This window comes from Moschus berezovskii, chromosome 17 (genome assembly GCF_049115385.1).
Source record: "Moschus berezovskii isolate FMDL1 chromosome 17, NW_MosBer_1.0, whole genome shotgun sequence".
Classification (NCBI taxonomy): domain Eukaryota; kingdom Metazoa; phylum Chordata; class Mammalia; order Artiodactyla; family Moschidae; genus Moschus; species Moschus berezovskii.
Genome location: NC_142476.1, coordinates 25,113,083 through 25,130,895, shown reverse-complemented (window position 1 = coordinate 25,130,895; position 17,813 = coordinate 25,113,083). Strand labels below are relative to the sequence as shown.

Genomic DNA, 17,813 nt, shown 5'->3' with positions numbered 1-17,813 from the left:
TCATGTCCATTGCATCGGGGGTGCCATCCAGCCATCTCATCCTCTGAAGCCCTCTTCTCTTTCTGTCCTTAATCTTCCCAGCATCAGGGACTCTTCCATTGAATTGTCTGTTCTCATCAATGACCAAAATACAGGAGATTCACTTCAGCATCAGTCATTCCGGTGAATATTCAGGGTTGATCTCCCTTAAGATTGACTGGTTTAGCAAATAGTTATAGTGAAATTAAAAAACTGTTTTGAGTTTAGAAAACTGTGGTCTGGGCATGAGATCTGATGAAAAGGAGAAATTGCTGGAGGGCTGAAGTTCTTGAAGTTGGTAGTTGGTTGACATGGGGCTCAGAGGAACATGATTACTAATTTGGAGCAGAGAGGTGGAAATTTGAAATGGCCTTAAAATAAAAGGCTATAAGAAAAAAAGTTATATATTTATCCTTTTTTCCTTGATCTGGATTTTTTTTTCTCTTCACTCATATTCAAAATCTTCACTCTCAGTGACCTTTTCTAAAACAATGGCTTCCTTAATTTTATTCCAGTAGTTTTCCTGATGGAGCTACTTACATAAACTCTATTGTTTGCTTACTGTAACCTTGATCATTGTTAGCAGTTGCCAAATAACTTAATATTACATCACCATTCATGATTTTGGCATGCCTTAACTATTTCCCTATTCACCATCAGTATTCTGATCATTGTATTAATAGCTCACAGAGTTTGATGAGACCTTTTCTGGCCCCCTAAAAGTATTGTTGCATATCCTAACAAATAGATGATGTAACCGCCACACACTGTGCACGTCACACTTGTGGTGATGCTTCTGATTACTACAAGTAGGTTTAAAAGCAACCCCCCCCCCAAAAAAAAAGCCAAGTTTTACCCAGAATTTATATAGTGGTTAAGAGAATAGGCTGTAAAAAAGGACTGGATTTTCTGCCTAACTTTTAATAGTACCTACTTGATAGGTTGGGCTTCCCACATGGCTCCGTGGTAAAGAATTCACCTGAGAAGCAGGAGACAATCCCTGGGTCAGGAAGATCCCCTGGAGATGGAAATGGCAACCCACTCTAGTTTTTCTGTCTGGGAAATCTCATGAACAGAGGAGCCTGCTGGACTGTAGTCCATGGGATTGCAAAAGGAATCAGACGTGACTTAGCAACTAACCAACGTACCAACCAACAACTTGATAGGTTGGCTGTGAAGATGAAATGAGGTATCGTAGCCCATATATTGGGTTGACCAATAAGTTTGTTTGGGTTTAAACTTCTTGGCCAACCCAATACATCCAGTGTGTGAGCAGTTACTGCTTTTCCATCAAAGCTGCTTAATGGAACATGTATCAAAATAAGTGAATATTTACTTTACAACCTGAGTGGTCATTTTGATTCTCCCAGTCTTGAAAAATAATACAAAAAAAGCATTACAAATAGTGGTATAGCATTTAAGATTAAGCATAGTCAGTGTTTCCACTTGATTTTTGAAAAGAGGACTTGAGATAATTTAAGTGCTACTTTTTAGTAGTGCATAAAATTATTCATTTGAGTTCCAGAACTATTGGGCATAAATTTAAGTAGATTATGACTTAAGAAGAAAAACTTGCTTTTATCCATATCATGTAACTAGTTGGACTTTCAGATTGTTTTTGTGGGTCTGTTACTTCACATAAACAATACTAGATCAAAAAATAATCATTAAAAGTCTGTTTCGTGTTATTTTTGAGTTCTAGCTTCTTGTTGTGAGTCTCCATTTTCCTATTTCTCATTATCATGACTTTAAGTTGTGGACATTTCAGGTCAGCGTTCAGGGAACGTTACCAGTGCTTTTCATCCTTTTTCAAAAGGATGTCATTTGGAAGAGAAAAGGATTGGCTACATCAAACAAAAAGTTGGCCTGGCAGTGACTTTATTTGCAGGATTCCACACCACAGAGGGTGATGTTTTAGACTTAGACTGTGGTTTCATGTTCTGTGGTTTGGTAGAACCAAAACAGGATGTTCAGCCATTTTACAAAAAAAATTTTCAGTTGGACTAATGTAATGCAAAAGTTGCCATAGTCAGGGGAGATTTAATTATCACCTAAGGAACTAGAATAACTTTATAGAATAGGTTTTAGATCATGATGGTAAATCTATTTGTAAGTTTTATATTTTCAAAATAATGCGTTCATACAACCACGTCCACGTGTAAGTGACACCAAAGCTGTACTGAGCATTAACCCTGTGCGCTCAAGGTGCTTGCACATAAATATATTTAGGGGATCATAGAGGACCCAGCATAATAAATCTGTTAGACTATATGCAGAAGCCAGGATCTTCCCTGGCAGTTCAGTGGCTAAGACTTCACTTCCAGTGCAGAAAGTAAGGGTTCGACCCCTGACTGGAGGTTAAGATCCCACATGCCTCGGGGCCAAAAATCCAAAACATAGAACAGAAACAGTATATACAGAAACCAAATTTAAAACTAATATTAGATACATTAAACTCTAGACCTATAATTTAACAAATTAACTATACAGCATTTATGATCACTGATAGTCAATACTTGGGTAATTACTGCATGCTAAATGACTGATAATGATTCTTTCTTTAAGACCATGAGATAGGATATGTTATTATCCCTCTTTTGTTGATGGGGAAATTGAGACTGGGGGAGGTAAAATAATTTTTCAAGTTTATATACTCAGAAATAGTGCAGCTGCAATGTGATGCCACCTGGCGGGCTGTTGTTTCCCTAAGCTGCTTCTCTCATCTACTAGCTGCTCTGTGTTAGCGGCTCAGTCGTGTCCGACTCTGCGACGCCATGGACTGGAGCCCGCCAGGCTCCTCTGTCCATGGGATTCTCAAGGCAAGAATACCGGAGGGGGTTGCCATTTCCTTCTATTTTTTGTTTGTTTGTTTTTAACTAAATTAAATTCTGCTTCCTTTCCCACTGATTTTGCTAACCTATTTACCATCCACCCAACGTAAATCACTTGGAGTCTGAGTTGGCCATGCTCAGGAGCAGGAAGTTCTTAAAAGTCCTCTTGAGCTGCTTCATATTGAGGTTTGCTTGTCATTGATGCCGTCTTGGCTGCTCATCTAGTGCCTCTCATTTCCCTTGTTTTCTGAAACTAGGACGTTTATTCCCTGACCTTGGGCTTGTCTCGTGCCTCACACTGTTCCCAAAGCTTCTTTACAGGTGACTTCTCTCATCTCAATTCAGTTTTATGGGCACAACTTGAGCTTCACTTATCCTTTTTAAATCTGGTTTGTCTTGGCTTTCTTATGTCTGAAAAGTCTCATTCATCTCCATTTTCACTGATGACTGTGTTCTATTATGTCACTAATCTTGGTTTCCTCCCAAAGAGTTGATTAGTCCCAGGCTTCTGCATATCTTTTGCTTTTCTGGAGCTTATTTTTGGTCCCATCTCTAGATTCACCTGTTTGCTCTGAACCTAGCATATTTTGTGACATTTGTACATCTCTTTTTCAGAAAAGCAACTCACTGTAGAATAAATGACTAATTGTGTTGTAGCCACGTGTTCCGGGAGGCAAACTCACTCAGAAGGACAATGCAGATAGTGGAGTGCAGTTTATTACACCGGCGGGCCCAAGGCAAAGTCTCCTCTTAGCCAAGGACCCTGACCACCGTTTGTGAAAATCTTTTATACCCTATGTGTACGTCGAACCCACCACCCCAATTTCCTTGAGACTTACATAAAACATAGGAAGGGTAAATACAATCACAGTAACCCCATCATTCATGTGTTAGGTGTTCAAACAGTTAATAATCAATAAGCCTGTGATTACATTCCGATAGACACGGAAAGAATTTAAGGCCTGTCCAGAGACAGGGGTGATTAGAGTATGTTTTCTCTTAGGTGATGAGTAACCTGGATGTGCTCTTCAAGATTCCCCTGTCTAGAGGGGATCTTATCTTTCTATTGTAGTTTCCATAGGCACTAAGCACAGAGTTCAGAGTCCATTGGGGAGGTGGCTGAGCATGATCAGCATGAACAAGCCTAAGATGGAGTCCAGGCCCTATGAATTCCTTCTTTATTTTTTTTTCTGATTAATATTTCTTTTTTTTTTAATTGGAGGCTAATTATTTTACAATATTATATTGGTTCGTTTTGCCATACACTGACATGAATCCTCCCTGGGTGTACATGAGTTCCCCTTCATGAACCCCCCTCCCACCTCCCTCCCCCCCCATCCTCCCTCTGGGTCATCCCCGCACACCAGCCCTGAGCATCCTATAACATGCATCGACCCTAAACTGGTGATTCGTTTCACATATGACAACATACATGTTTCAATGCCATTCTCTCAAATCATCCCACCCTCACCCTCTCCCATAGAGTCCCAAAGACTGTTCCATACATCTGTGTCTCTTTTGCTGTCTCATATACAGGGTTATCATTTGCATCTTTCTAAATTCCATATATATGCGTTAGTATACTGTATTGGTGTTTTTCTTTCTGGCTTACTTCAGTCTGTATAACAGGCTCCAGTTTCATCCACCTCATTAGAACTGATTCAAATGCATTCTTTTTAATGGCTGAGTAATACTCCATTGTGTATATGTACCAAAGCTTTCTTATCCATTCGTCTGCACATGGACATCTAGGTTGCTTCCCTGTCCTGGCTATTATAAACAGTGCTGCGATGAACATTGGAGTACATGTGTCTCTTTCAATTCTGGTTTCCTCGGTGTGTATGCCCAGGAGTGCGATTGCTGGATCATATGGAAGTTCTAGTTCCAGTTTTTTGAGGAATCTCCACACTGTTCTCCATAGCGGCTGTACTAGTTTGCATTCCCACCAACAGTGTAAGAGGGTTCCCTTCTCTCCACATCCTCTCCAGCATTTATTGCATGTAGACTTTTGGATAGCAGCCATTCTGACTGGTGTGAAATGGTATCTCATTGTGGTTTTGATTTGCATTTCTCTGATTATGAGGGATGTTGAGCATTTTTTCATGTGTTTGTTAGCCATCTTTATGTCTTCTTAGAGAAATGTCTGTTTAGTTCTTTGGCCCATTTTTTGATTGGGTCATTTATTTTTCTGGAATTGAGCTGCAGGAGCTGCTTGTCTATTTTGGAGATTAATCCTTTATCAGTTGCTTCATTTGCTATTATTTTCTCCCATTCTGCAGGCTGTCTTTTCACCTTACTTATAGTTTCCTTTGCTGTGCAAAGCTTTTGATTTTCATTAGGTCCCATTTGTTTATTTTTGCTTTTATTTCCAATATTCTGGGAGGTGGGTCTTGAATTCCTTCTTTAATCTCATTCCAGATAGAAGTCAGGCCTTACATAACTAGGATAAGCAAACAGTGAGCTGCTTTCTAAACTATTTTTAAATGCATTTATTTTACCTATTGTTTTTTATTAGTCAAATTCCCATATAGAGGTAAGAGAAATCTGAATAGATACACAACTTATTTTTAGAGGCACATTACTCAATAGTAGTGTTAAATTTTATTTTACGTAGTTTCAATAAACAAATGGTGGGACTTACGACATTGCCGTGTTTTTTCAAAATTCAAATCTAATGTATTCAACCAATGTTGTTTTCATCTTGTACACGTAATGCACACACACACACACACACACAAGGTTATTGTTGTTTTAATACTGATTCAGTCATTCACAGATATCTCACAGTCATGTATAATGCACAGAGTGCCATGTTAGCTGCTATAGAAGATAGAAACATGGTTGCAAATATAAATTCTCTGCAGAAAGTCAAATGTGTAGTCTAGTAAGAGACTGAATAGAGCCATTGCCATGAGAGCAGTGTAGAGTGAGTTCTCTGAAACCTCAGAGAGGGAAAAAATCATATCCATTTAGGACGGTAAGAGATGTGATTGAGGAAGGGCCTTTTGAACTGCATTCAAGAACCGTTAGTATTTCAATAGCCAGAGATCAACTTCAGACATCGCATTTGAAAGGAGTCGTGTTGGCACAGGTGCTGATTTGAAAGGTCAGTCCTTGCCTGGAGTAAGTTCTGATTGTCCAGAGAATAAGATTTGTATAGAGAACTAATGGAAAATAGGACTACAAAGTTAAAGGAGGTCCTTTAGCCCAGGTTAATAAAGCACTAATGCTACTTGGGAGACAGGTGTACACCCAAGTCCCAGAATTACCATTTAGGAGGAGAGAAGTGATCTCCACACCTATTTTTACCAGGTGGATAACCAGCTTGAATTTGGGCAGTTATAAGTACCCACAGAGAAGAGAGGCTGATAAAATGATAAAGAACTGTGACTCTGGAGTCAAATCAGTCTGATTTTCAGTACTAGTTCCATTGTTCAGCTCCATGTGACACTTAGCAAATTAACCATCTCTGTTTCAGCTTCTATAAAATTGGGATAGTAACAGTATCTACCTCATAGGGATATTATGAAGATCAAATGAGATAATTAGTGAAGAGGACTTAAGCAAGTCTCTGGCTCTATATGCTATAGTTGTTGCAATTCATAACCAGTGTTTAATCTTGACATTATCAAAGAGGCCTTCTTGGGTACTTCCTCTACACTGAACAGGCTTCATCTATTACCTCTAATAGTATCTTATGTGTTTCTCCTTGCCTGATGCCTCACACATCATTACTCATAAGTTCTGTGGGATATACTGAGAGCCTCATCTATTTAGGCTTGCTGACAGCATCCTCCCTATCTTGCATTCCTGTATTTTCCAAGGTAGGCCTGTTAACCTTTCATTTTTCCTTCTGGCTTCTGTGGTTATCTAAATTATAGGCTCCATTTATCAAAAGCTACCCGGTAAATTTAAATTATTGATTCTTAAGCTTCAATTTCTTTAACTCATAAATGCAAAAATAAAAGGTATTGAGAAGCAAGAATGTGATATACACCAAGAATATAATTTAAGATTAAATACTGTCTGCTTGTTATATAGTGATCTATTGAAGAATAAGCCCTGATATGAATTAATTATTTAAAAATTCCTCCAAAAGATTTAAATTTTGGAAATTGTCTAAAGTATTTCATTACAAAGCAGACTTATTTATTAGAAAATTTAAAGTTTTGAGGAGTGTGGCATAAACTAAAATACAAATTCCAGAAATAAAAGATTCTCTTTAGTTAAGGAAATCCTGATTTAAATTGTCATTGCTTCTATCTTATCACGTTAAGGGAATAGTTGAACTTCCTTGTGCCTCTATTTATTTATTAAGAAAATGTGTTTTAATAGCAGACGAGTATTTAAAATGTATATTTATAATAGTATGTGAACAATAAATTGATTCAAATTCAATCTGTTGTTTATTAAATTCAGTTCAGTTTAGGCATTCAGTTGTGTCCAACTCTTTGAGACCCCATGGACTGCAGCACGCCAGGCCTCCCTGTCCATCACTAACCCCCAGAGTTTGCTCAAACTCATGTCCATTGAGTCAGTGATGCCATCCAACCATCTCATCCTCTGTCGTCCCCTTCTCCTCCCTCCTCCAGTCTTTCCCAGCATTGGGATCTTTTCCAGTGAGTCAGTTCTTCATATCAGGTGGCCAGAGTATTGGTGTTTCAGCTTCAGCATCAGTCCTTCCAATGAATATTCAGGACTGGTTTCCTTTAGGATGGACTGGGTGGATATCCTTGCAGTCCAAGGGACTCCAAAGAGTCTTTTCCAACACTACAGTTCAAAAGCATCAATTCTTCGGCACTCAGCTTTCTCTATACTCCAACTCTTATATCCATACATGACTACTGGAAAAACCATAGCCTTAACTAGACGGACCTTTGTTGGCAAAGTAATGTCTCTGCTTTTCAATATGCTGTCTAGATTTGTCATCGCTTTTCTTCCAAGGAGCAAGCGTCTTTTAATTTCATGGCTGCAGTTTATTCATGCTGTTTATTAAATTAGATATAAATTATTTTCTATTTCATTGCCTATATACGATACCAATGATCTTTTTTTTTTTCATTTTAAATATCTTCCAGCACCTCCAGTTTTTATACAAGAACCTACTGATGTATCTGTGGAAATTGGCTCAAATGTGACATTACCTTGCTATGTCCAGGGTTATCCAGAACCAAAGATTAAATGGCGAAGATTAGACAACATGCCCATCTTCTCAAGACCTTTTTCAGTGAGTTCCATCAGCCAACTAAGAACAGGAGATCTCTTTATTTCAAGTAGGTTAAAGGAAATATATTTTATAAAAATATGTACATTGAAAGTATACATTTTTTATACATAGGCGTTGATATGTTCAAAATAGTAAATTAATCTTGCCAACACATTTTGTGTTTGTTGAATTGCATTTTAAAATAATATTGCACTCATGGGATTTATTGTAAATGAGTAGTATTTTATTCAATTTTATGTTGTTACTATATCATAAAGACTTATGAAGCAGTGTGACTTCTTTATATCTCAGTTTCCTATTACAAAAAGAGTCAATCTGGGCCTGTAGGTGGGTAAGTAATCATGTCTTATTTACTCTTATACCAACTGTTGTATAGAGAGGTAAAATATTACTAGTAGTTAGTTAATTTTAATTGTTTGGGGCCAAGAATTCATAATCACATGCATAGGGACCCTATTCACTATCAATGTTGATTAAAAACTGTCTATCTGGAGCAAAACATTTTTTAAAAAGTCAAATATTCCATCATCTCAAACTTTTACCAATAATCTCAAGCATTCAGATATTTGTAAACTCTTAGTATATTTTCATATATTGTTAAGAATATTTGGATAATGGCATAAGATGAGTAAAAACAATTCAATGATTAATTGACTTTTTTAAAAAAAATGGCGTTTTAGGGTATTTTGTAGAAAGCCCCCCATAAGTGGTTTTTATGTTTATTAAAAATGTCAAATGTACATTAACCTCTCTTAAAGTTTCAGTACAAATTAAACTAATAACAAGCACTTATTCAGCTTTGTGCTAGGCTCTGTGGTAAAGACTGAAGTCAAATATTGGGTTCCTCCCTCAGATATTTTATAATCTACTGTCTGAGCGGGTGGCCATATTAGTATATAGGAGAATTACTCAACAGATGGGTCAGATTGTGCAGAACCTGAAATGTGCAGGTGAAGAAATGTAGTTGGTAAGGTAGCAAATAGCCCCCCAAGCTTCCTAGGCAGGAAAAGGCATGTGAAAGTACTGTTTCAGAACAGCTCCTCTGTGGGATAGAGAAGATGTGAGCTAGAAGGAGGAACAGAGAAGCTCACACAGATAGGTTGACACAGTGGTGATGAGATACAGCCCAGAGGGAAACAAAAAGACTTGAAAACAAATCAGTTGGTGGAAATGAAAGAAAAGGAAAAATAAAGGAGGGCAGTGTATTCATCAGTGGTTGTCCAGTTGCTCGAAGTAAATTATCTAAGAGGAAGCTAGCAATTAGAAATGTAGTTCTCAGTGGTATTTTGTATTTCTTTACAAAATAGCCTGAGTTGCTAATATCTTGGTTAGAAATAATCCACTTATTAACCAGGTGATTTGCCGAAGTTGCCTTAGCAAATGAATGTTTGCTAATTTTGAGAGTACATGCCAGCAGCATTTACCAGATGGAATTCTATAGTTACATGCGTGTGGTTAGCAAAGTAGAAACTTGGTCAGCACTCTTTGAGATAGGAGGGAACTATTCATAATAGAAAACTATAATTTTTTCTCTGTCAGTGTCTTATCAATAGACTAAAATGTGCTTATTTTAGTTAAGGTATTTGCAAAGATGACAATCAGTCCCCTATTTAAAACCTTCTTTTGACTTCCCAGTTGCTCATAAGATAAAACTATGCTTTTTAAAAGGCAGCAGTCTACCTCGTCATCTTCAGGCTCCTGATTATGTCCACACAACTGGTAACCCAATAACCCTACCCCTTATCCCCAACAGAAACTTTAATTTAAAATATTTCATAAATATGCTCTTTATTACTCTGAAAATTTTATATATTTGACCTTTGTAATAAAAAATTTTAACATGCAAATTTAGTACAAAAGAAAACAAAGTAATTTTTCTTAAAATAATACTTATTTCAGTAGATAAATGGGCTTCCCTGGTGGCTCAGTGCTAAAGAATCTGCCTGATATGCAGGAGACCTGGGTTTGATCCCTGGGTTGGGAAGATCCCCTGGAGGAAGGGCGTGGCAACCCATTCCAGTACCCTTGCCTAGAGCATCCCATGGACAGAGGAGCCTGGTGGGCTGCAGTCCATAGGGTCTCACAGAGTTGGACACAACTGAAGTAACTCAGTAGCAGCAGCAGCAACAGTTAAATATCCAGGCAGTGCTCACAGAGTATGCATACATGTTTATTTACATCATCATGAATTTGACAGCTAAAATGTAGAGTGATAAAGGATTATGGATTGATGACCCAGAAACTCTAGGCTGGTTCTAAAATGGTATACAATTTTGGAAAAGTTCTTTCTTTCTTCCACTTACACAGGGTTAGGTTGTAGGCTCAAATAATTATAAACAAAGTCATCAAATCCAAAAATTTCCAGTGGGGCCTTTGAAAGTCTTGCTGAACTTGGGATATTATTCCTATTGTGAATCCACCCCCACACATTGTCTGCCTAGTTGTTGCCAGTAGACACTCATTATCATTTGCTGTTGTTATTTTAAGTCATGTCGGACTCTTTGTGACCCCATGAACTGTAGCCTGTCAGGCTCCTCTGTCCATGGGATTTTCTGGGCAAGATTACTGGAGTACATTGCCATTTTCTCCTCCAGGGGCTCTTCCCGACCCAGGGGTCCTTCCCGACCCAGGGGTCAAATCCGCATCTCCAGGTTTCCTGCATTGCAGATGGATTCTCTACTGCCGAGTCACCTGTGAATCCTCCCCTAATCATGTATCAATGAAAACAGTCTCTCCTGCCAGCCTCCAAAATGTCCCCAGGGAGGTGATACATATTTCCATTCTTTGAACAGAGCATGGTTTTTCAAGTCATGTTCTTGCCTTTGAGCCCATTGGGTTTGGACTGCCCTTCCTCTGTTCTACCTGTTGTTTAAGGTGTTTAAGGTATAGCTCAGACTTCCCTAGTGGCTCAGAAGTAAAGAACCTGCCTGCAATGCAGGAGAGGCTGGAGATATGGGCTCAATTCCTGGGTTGGAAAAATCCCCTGGAAGAGGAAATGGCAACCCATTCCAGTATTCTTGCTTGGAAATCCCAAGGACAGAGGAGCCTAGCGGGCTACAGTCCATGGGGTCGCTGAGAATCTGACACGACTAAGCACACATGCACATGCAGATATTAACTCCTATGTGACTCCTTCCCTAGCTCCTCCTCATGCCGTCAGGCACTTCTGTCTCTCTGCTCCCACAGCTCACGGTCTGAAGCTCAAATGAGAGCATTTTCACACTGCAGTAGGATTGTTGTTTTCTATGTATGTCTCCTTTCCTAGAATGGGAACTACCAGGCGGCAGAATCATATTTTGCACTTACAGATCTCAGCACTGTGACTCACATGTGGTTAATGGGTGGTGCTGAGTGAGTGAATAATCTCTTCTTTTTAGACTTGTGGGCAAGTGATAAAGGAACATATATTTGTGAAGCGGAAAACCAGTTTGGAAAGATCCAGTCCCAGACGACAGTAACAGTGACAGGACTTGGTAAGATCAATGAAGTACACTTTTTGCAAACATCAGGCTTCTCTACTACCTCATCTCTTCCTTGTACCATTTATAAAAAAAAAAAAAAGTAAGTATCTGATGTATCTGATTGCAACATTAGCCGTCCTTCCCTTCTGCCCCGTTTTATATTTCCCTGATGTTAGAAGTGGAAATAACCTTAGAGATATCCGCTTTAAGCTCCTTGCCTTCCACCTGAAGAAATGAAGCTCAGTTGAATAAATTAAGTCTAAGAATGACTGCACACACACACAGTGGTGGTATTCTTTTCTAGTTCTTTTCTTTACACTTATCATTTTAGTCCACATGGAATTATTTCTATGTGTGATATGAAGTTAAGACTTTGTTAAAGTATCTTTTATTGAATATTCTCTTCCCACTGATTAAAATACCCATTGGGCCACATGCTTAAATTTATATCCTATGTCTGTTCCTTGGAACAACATGTACATATGGTTAAATTTTCCAAGAAGAATCTCTTAGGGCTTTTACTTTGATTTTTACTTTACTAGGGGTTTTACTTTGATTCATGTTGAATTTATTCATTGATTTCTAGAAAAGGATGTGTTTACAGCGTTTCTGTGCCTTCTATCATTCTATTTGCCTGAGCTGTTATGACAGCCTCCTCACTAATCTCATCTCTTCTAGTTGTCCCTTGTCCAGTAAGTTCCCAGATGAATATTTGCTGATGATTCTACTTTTCTATTTATCAGTGCTTTCAGTCACTCTCCATCTGTCTGTTGAATATTTTGCAAATTTCTTGGCTTGACTTTTCTGGCCTTCAAGCTGTAGACCTACTCTATGTAACTTTCTTAACTTCCATACTATTACCTATCCTCTTGTCAGTCTCTCTTGCTTAGAAGGGTCCTGAATTGCTATCTTCTAATTTGTACATATGTGCATTTAAATACCTTGTTCTTGAAAACTCGGTTTTCTGATAGCTTCATTAGGATTCGTCTTGATCTATGAAAGAATTGGCCTTCCTTCTGAGTGAAATAGTGCTGATGGTGGCTGTGTGCTCTGTCTGCTTTAGTCACTCCACTCATTGGAATCAGCCCCCCCGTGACCAGTGTAATTGAAGGACAGCAGCTTACTTTGCCTTGTGTTCTACTGGCTGGAAATCCCATTCCAGAACGTCGGTGGATTAAGAATTCAGCCTTGGTAAGAGCATTTTATAGCCATGCTTTCATATTCCTAATTTTCTTGAGTAAGAGGCAATGTGTTTCAACCACTGAAATTTCAATAAAATAAATATGCAAACATTGAAAAAATAAATTTTTTCAGTATTAACATGTTTATGCAGTTTATCTGACTTTGGAATTAATATGATGGAGAAATAGTCAATGGTGTAATTTTTATGATTTTGCATTAAATTCAGTGTTACTAGAACATTCCAGAATATGTAAAAAATGAAGCAAGGATGAAGTTTGTTTTCATAGCATTTAAATATTTTATATCCTTCTTTGCAGAACATAACAAAATGTTAATATTCTCATAAAATTGTTTCATTTTATATTTTAATCTTTATTATTATCTTCAAACATTCTTTTACAGTGAACTGTTTTACAATGTGGATCAATTTTGTGTCATTGTTTTTCAAGGCATAACTTCTGATTATGAAGAAATTTGAAAAATTTTCACAGTTCTAAGGAATTATTCTGTAAACATACTATCTATGGCAATAAATTTTCATCTACTTCAGAGCATTTTTCCTTCTATTTTCCAGAGTATTTAGACTTACTCTCCTCTTGAAGTGCCAACGAAAAGTGAATTGAGTGCATGAAATAAGATGTAAAAATGTTCATATTTGCATAAAAACCTGAGAAAAATGAGTGTACCTCACTCAATAATAAATGCCCTTATGACATAGGATGACACTGTTTGAGCACTAAAGTACTGTGTGATTGAACAAAATACATAAATGGTAGAGAGAGGTAATGATCGTTAACATACTGTTGTCACCCTTCTCTCACGTAGTTCCTATATCATGCATTGACTTCTAGTATTTGTATCTGTCACTGAATAGGGTGGGTGTTGAGATCGTTCTCTCTGTTTGAGTGATGCTTGATTGCCAAAATAAAAATGTCAAATGGCTTGCAAGTGGTAATCAAGTCTTCTTGCAAAAGAACAAATTAAGCTAATAGTAAGAGTCAAATTTGGGTTCTTCATGATAACCAAAATTACAGAAACAGGGAGTAAATGTTGTTTCTATTTCTTTCCCTTTCCAACATGTGCATAATTCCGACAGATGTTAGTGGATAGAATTTTTGGTGGTATATTACAATGACATACAATTGTTATGATGCTTGGTAACATTTTATGCTCATCATTTTTCACTTAAGGATGTTAAAATATTTCATTATTTTATAAGACATTTAATAACCTAGTTGGAAAAGGAAGCAGATCTGCTTTTGACTTAGACACTATTGCCTTTTTAATTAAAAATGACTTTTTTTCCCTTCAAGTTGGTCCAAAACCCTTATATCACTGTACGCAGTGATGGGAGTCTCCATATTGAAAGAGTCCGTTTGCAGGATGGAGGGGAGTATACTTGTGTGGCCAGTAACGTTGCTGGAACCACTAACAAAACTACCACTGTGGACGTGCATGGTAAGAGGCGCACCCATCATAACCTTTTTCCCAGTTCAGAACTGCGTCCATGTCTTTAAATCGAATCACTCTGTTCCTCTAATTATGAGAAGTAGATATCTTTCCTAATTGTTATTCTTAACAAAAAGCCTTATTTCTTGAACAGTATTTAACATTGTTAAGGCTGTTTCCAGATTTCCCTTTCCTGTGTACACAAAAAGATATTATTGGGAGTCACTAGCTGAGTCTGTCCAAGGGCCTTTGTAAGTGGTTTCTTAATTGATAAAAGTGAACTTAGCTCTCAAAGAGTTATGTTTAAAAATACATTTTAATTTCGGGCGAGCAGAACTTATTATACCATCCAAACTGCCTCTTCTTTTCAGATTATGTAACGGCCATGTCCTTACTAATAATCCCTTTGTGTGTTAGCTAGAAATGACCTAAACTTTTCTAAAGGTCATCTCCTGTGCTCCAGAGGCTCTTTTTGCATGTTATAAAGGTCACAAATAAAAAAATCCAGAGCCTATCTTTTTTCCACTCATGAGTAATCATTGTCAACTTTTTTCGTCTCAATAGACAACAGCTACATAGTTTAAGAAATTGTCATAATTATTTTTAATATTTCCTTTAGAGACTTTGCAACATTGCTTTTCTAAAGTGTAGTATTAAAAACTAGCTCTGTGTACAGGGATGAAAGTAGAATAGAACATTTATTTTTAGTAGTTGATTCAGTCTTTTTTAGGGCCTGAATTGGACAATCTAGTAATTTACAAATTTTGCTTGTTCTGTTGAAGTTTCCAGTGAATGCAGACCATCTTCTTTTTAATGTCTGCTTTTCCTAAAAATAGCCTCTTCCACCTCTTTCAGTCTCAGACCAATCTTGTGCCAACCTCCACCAAGCTTGTATGAAATATTGTTGAAGAAATAATAAAGTAACACTAAAATAGTTACGATCCAAAGAGTTACTCCATAACGCCAGGCTGCCTACAGTTGTGTTTCTGTATGGCTGGAGCCCATACATTCCCCAGAGGGTGCTTATGGACTGGTTTGACAATCGACAGTGGAAATGTACTCGCGTCATCTTCCTTTTACTTCTAACAATTCCTAGAATGTTGTCTTGAGATGGATTCTGATATAAATTTTCACCTGGGTCAAAGAGTGACGTGATTAGTTGTGAAGTTGGCCAGACCCAAGGAGTTGGAGAAGACCGACAAACCAATGTTATGGTTTATCAAGATAAGGAAATTTAACAATGAAAAGTTAAAGAGGTCATTTGAGAACATTGTTTCATCCATCGTAATCCAAAATGAATAAGTGATTTAATTAATAAGATTAAGAAAAAATTAACCCAGCCATTTGACATAGACTAAATACTTTGGCTACCTCATGCAACGAGTTGACTCACTGGAAAAGACTCTGATGCTGGGAAAGGTTGGGGGCGGGAGGAAACGGGGACGACAGAGAATGAGATGGCTGGATGGCATCACCAACTCTGTGGACATGAGTTTGAGTGAACTCCGGGAGTTGGTGATGGACAGGGAGGCCTGGCGTGCTGTGATTCATGGGGTCGCGGAGAGTTGGACACTACTGAGCAACTGAACTGAACTGAACTGAACTGAGATAAACCATAATGGAAAAAAATAAAATAAGGTGTATATATATATATATGTATAAATGAGTCACTTTGCTCTTTATGAGAGATTAACACAACATTGTAAATCAACTATACTTTGGTTTAATCAATTAAAAAATATAGTAAAGGCTCTCAATGAATTCTTAAAAGAATTGTATTAATGAATGCACATACAAGTGCAAATTAAAATGACAAACCATTTCATTGTTGATTTACATAGATTGACAATCTGGAAAGAAAAAGCTCTTCTGTATATACTCAAGTGATATCAGATTTGAAAACTGTTGCCTGCATTTATAGCTGACATCTGCCTTTATACCTGTCAAACTTAATATGCATTTAAGAAAATGACTTATTCCACATTGCCACAAAATGACAGCAAAGTTGAAAGTTGACTATTCTGTGGTAATTCTGGGAATTAAATTTCTCGCTTTAAAAAGTAGCCCAGCATTCTTGTTTAGGGCTGGGAATTTGCTGCCAGTTCTTCACTAAGATATTATCTAAGGAATAAGACTAATCTGAAGAAAATAAAAGTATGTAACAAATTAATCTAAGCTTTTCCAAAAGGAAGCTTTTGCACTGAGTTCTCTAGTATCTCTTGTCTGGTTAACTTCAACTCCAGGGTAACTGGGATCATTCTAGGGATATTTGACTTAAAGACAAGAGACACAGTGAGTGCTTGAGCCCTAGAAAGCAGCTCCATCTTTTAGGGGAAGGAAAGGAAATGCATGGTGTGTGTGTATATATATATATATACACACACACACACATATATATGTATATATATATATATACATGCACTTTTACGATGTTCATTGTGCTGTTAGGAACTTTCATGTATGAGAGCTTCTGTAATCAAATTCATTATTTTGAGAACATCAAATAATGGTAATTTTTTGTATTTGGAGACGTTATGATTGGGCTTCCTTGGTGGCTCAGATGGTGCAGGAGACCCAGGTTCAATCTCTGGGTCAGGAAGGCCCCCTGGAGAAGGGAATGGCAACTCACTCTAGTATTCTTGCCTGGAGAATCCCATGGACAGAGAAGCCTGGTGGGCTACAGTCCACGGGGTCACAAAGAGTCAGACATGACTGAGAGACTAACACTGGTTATGATTAGTAGATTTACACAGAATGAAGTGAGAAAATCTTCACTTTCCTATTGCTTCACTCATTAGTGTCAGTTCTTTAGTTGATTTCTAAAATCAAAAGGTATGCCATTTTTCCTAGCAAAAAACATTGACTTAGAATCTTGTATTTTTGACTTTTAAATGTAAACTCCTAAGGCTTTTCAAGTATAACTTTTGAATTCCTTTTGAGAAAACAGATTCTATTTTCAAGATTAAATTTAGTAGCTTGCTAAGTGATTCTTGTGTATAGACAGATATTTAATGTGTAGTGGTTAAATAGTCCATTTCTCTAGAGGTGTGTTTAAGTCTGCTCACCGCAGCTTAATGTGTAATGCACAATGGTGAAAGATATATGTTAAAATGTTTAACTCTTAGGGTGTAGTTCTATCTTGAATTTCTGGAAAATACAGATTTCCTTCAATCCTCTCATATTTTTGTTAGGAAAATCAACCATATTACACATAATTTGCTACTTCATTTTAAGGTTTTATTTAAATCGTTTAGATTGTAACTGTTGTATTTACTTTATTACACTACCTTCCAAATGACCCTACATTTTAACAGAAAAGATTCTTTGCTAGTTCTTCTAAATATTCGGTTTATTGTGAAAAAGTTCAGCTTTAAACTTGTAAGGCAAAATGGAAGTGTAGGTGCTCAGATTCTTCAAATTGCTTCCTTTTCCAGTTCTGCCAACCATTCAGCATGGACAGCAGATCCTCAGTACCATTGAAGGCATTCCAGTAACTTTACCGTGCAAAGCAAGTGGAATTCCCAAACCATCTATTGCCTGGTCCAAGGTAAAGGATGCTTTTAGTGGTGTTTGTTAATGACATGTGCTGTAACAATAGCGTTTGCATATATTTAGTCATACGTGGAACTTGTCACTCTCCTATAG

The 17,813-nt window shown here is 37.4% G+C and overlaps 1 protein-coding gene across 6 annotated transcripts in view; it reads left to right on the top strand.

Annotated features, from left to right (window-relative positions):
* Positions 1-17,813, top strand: part of HMCN1 (hemicentin 1) — a 540,326-nt gene that overhangs the window by 273,259 nt on the left and 249,254 nt on the right. For all 6 annotated transcript variants that reach the window (XM_055419093.2, XM_055419092.2, XM_055419094.2 and 3 more), the window contains 5 exons: positions 7,928-8,122; positions 11,454-11,549; positions 12,601-12,728; positions 14,033-14,177; positions 17,603-17,715. In XM_055419093.2, coding sequence (XP_055275068.2) covers positions 7,928-8,122; positions 11,454-11,549; positions 12,601-12,728; positions 14,033-14,177; positions 17,603-17,715 — 677 coding nt within the window. The remainder of the gene's footprint in view (positions 1-7,927; positions 8,123-11,453; positions 11,550-12,600; positions 12,729-14,032; positions 14,178-17,602; positions 17,716-17,813) is intronic.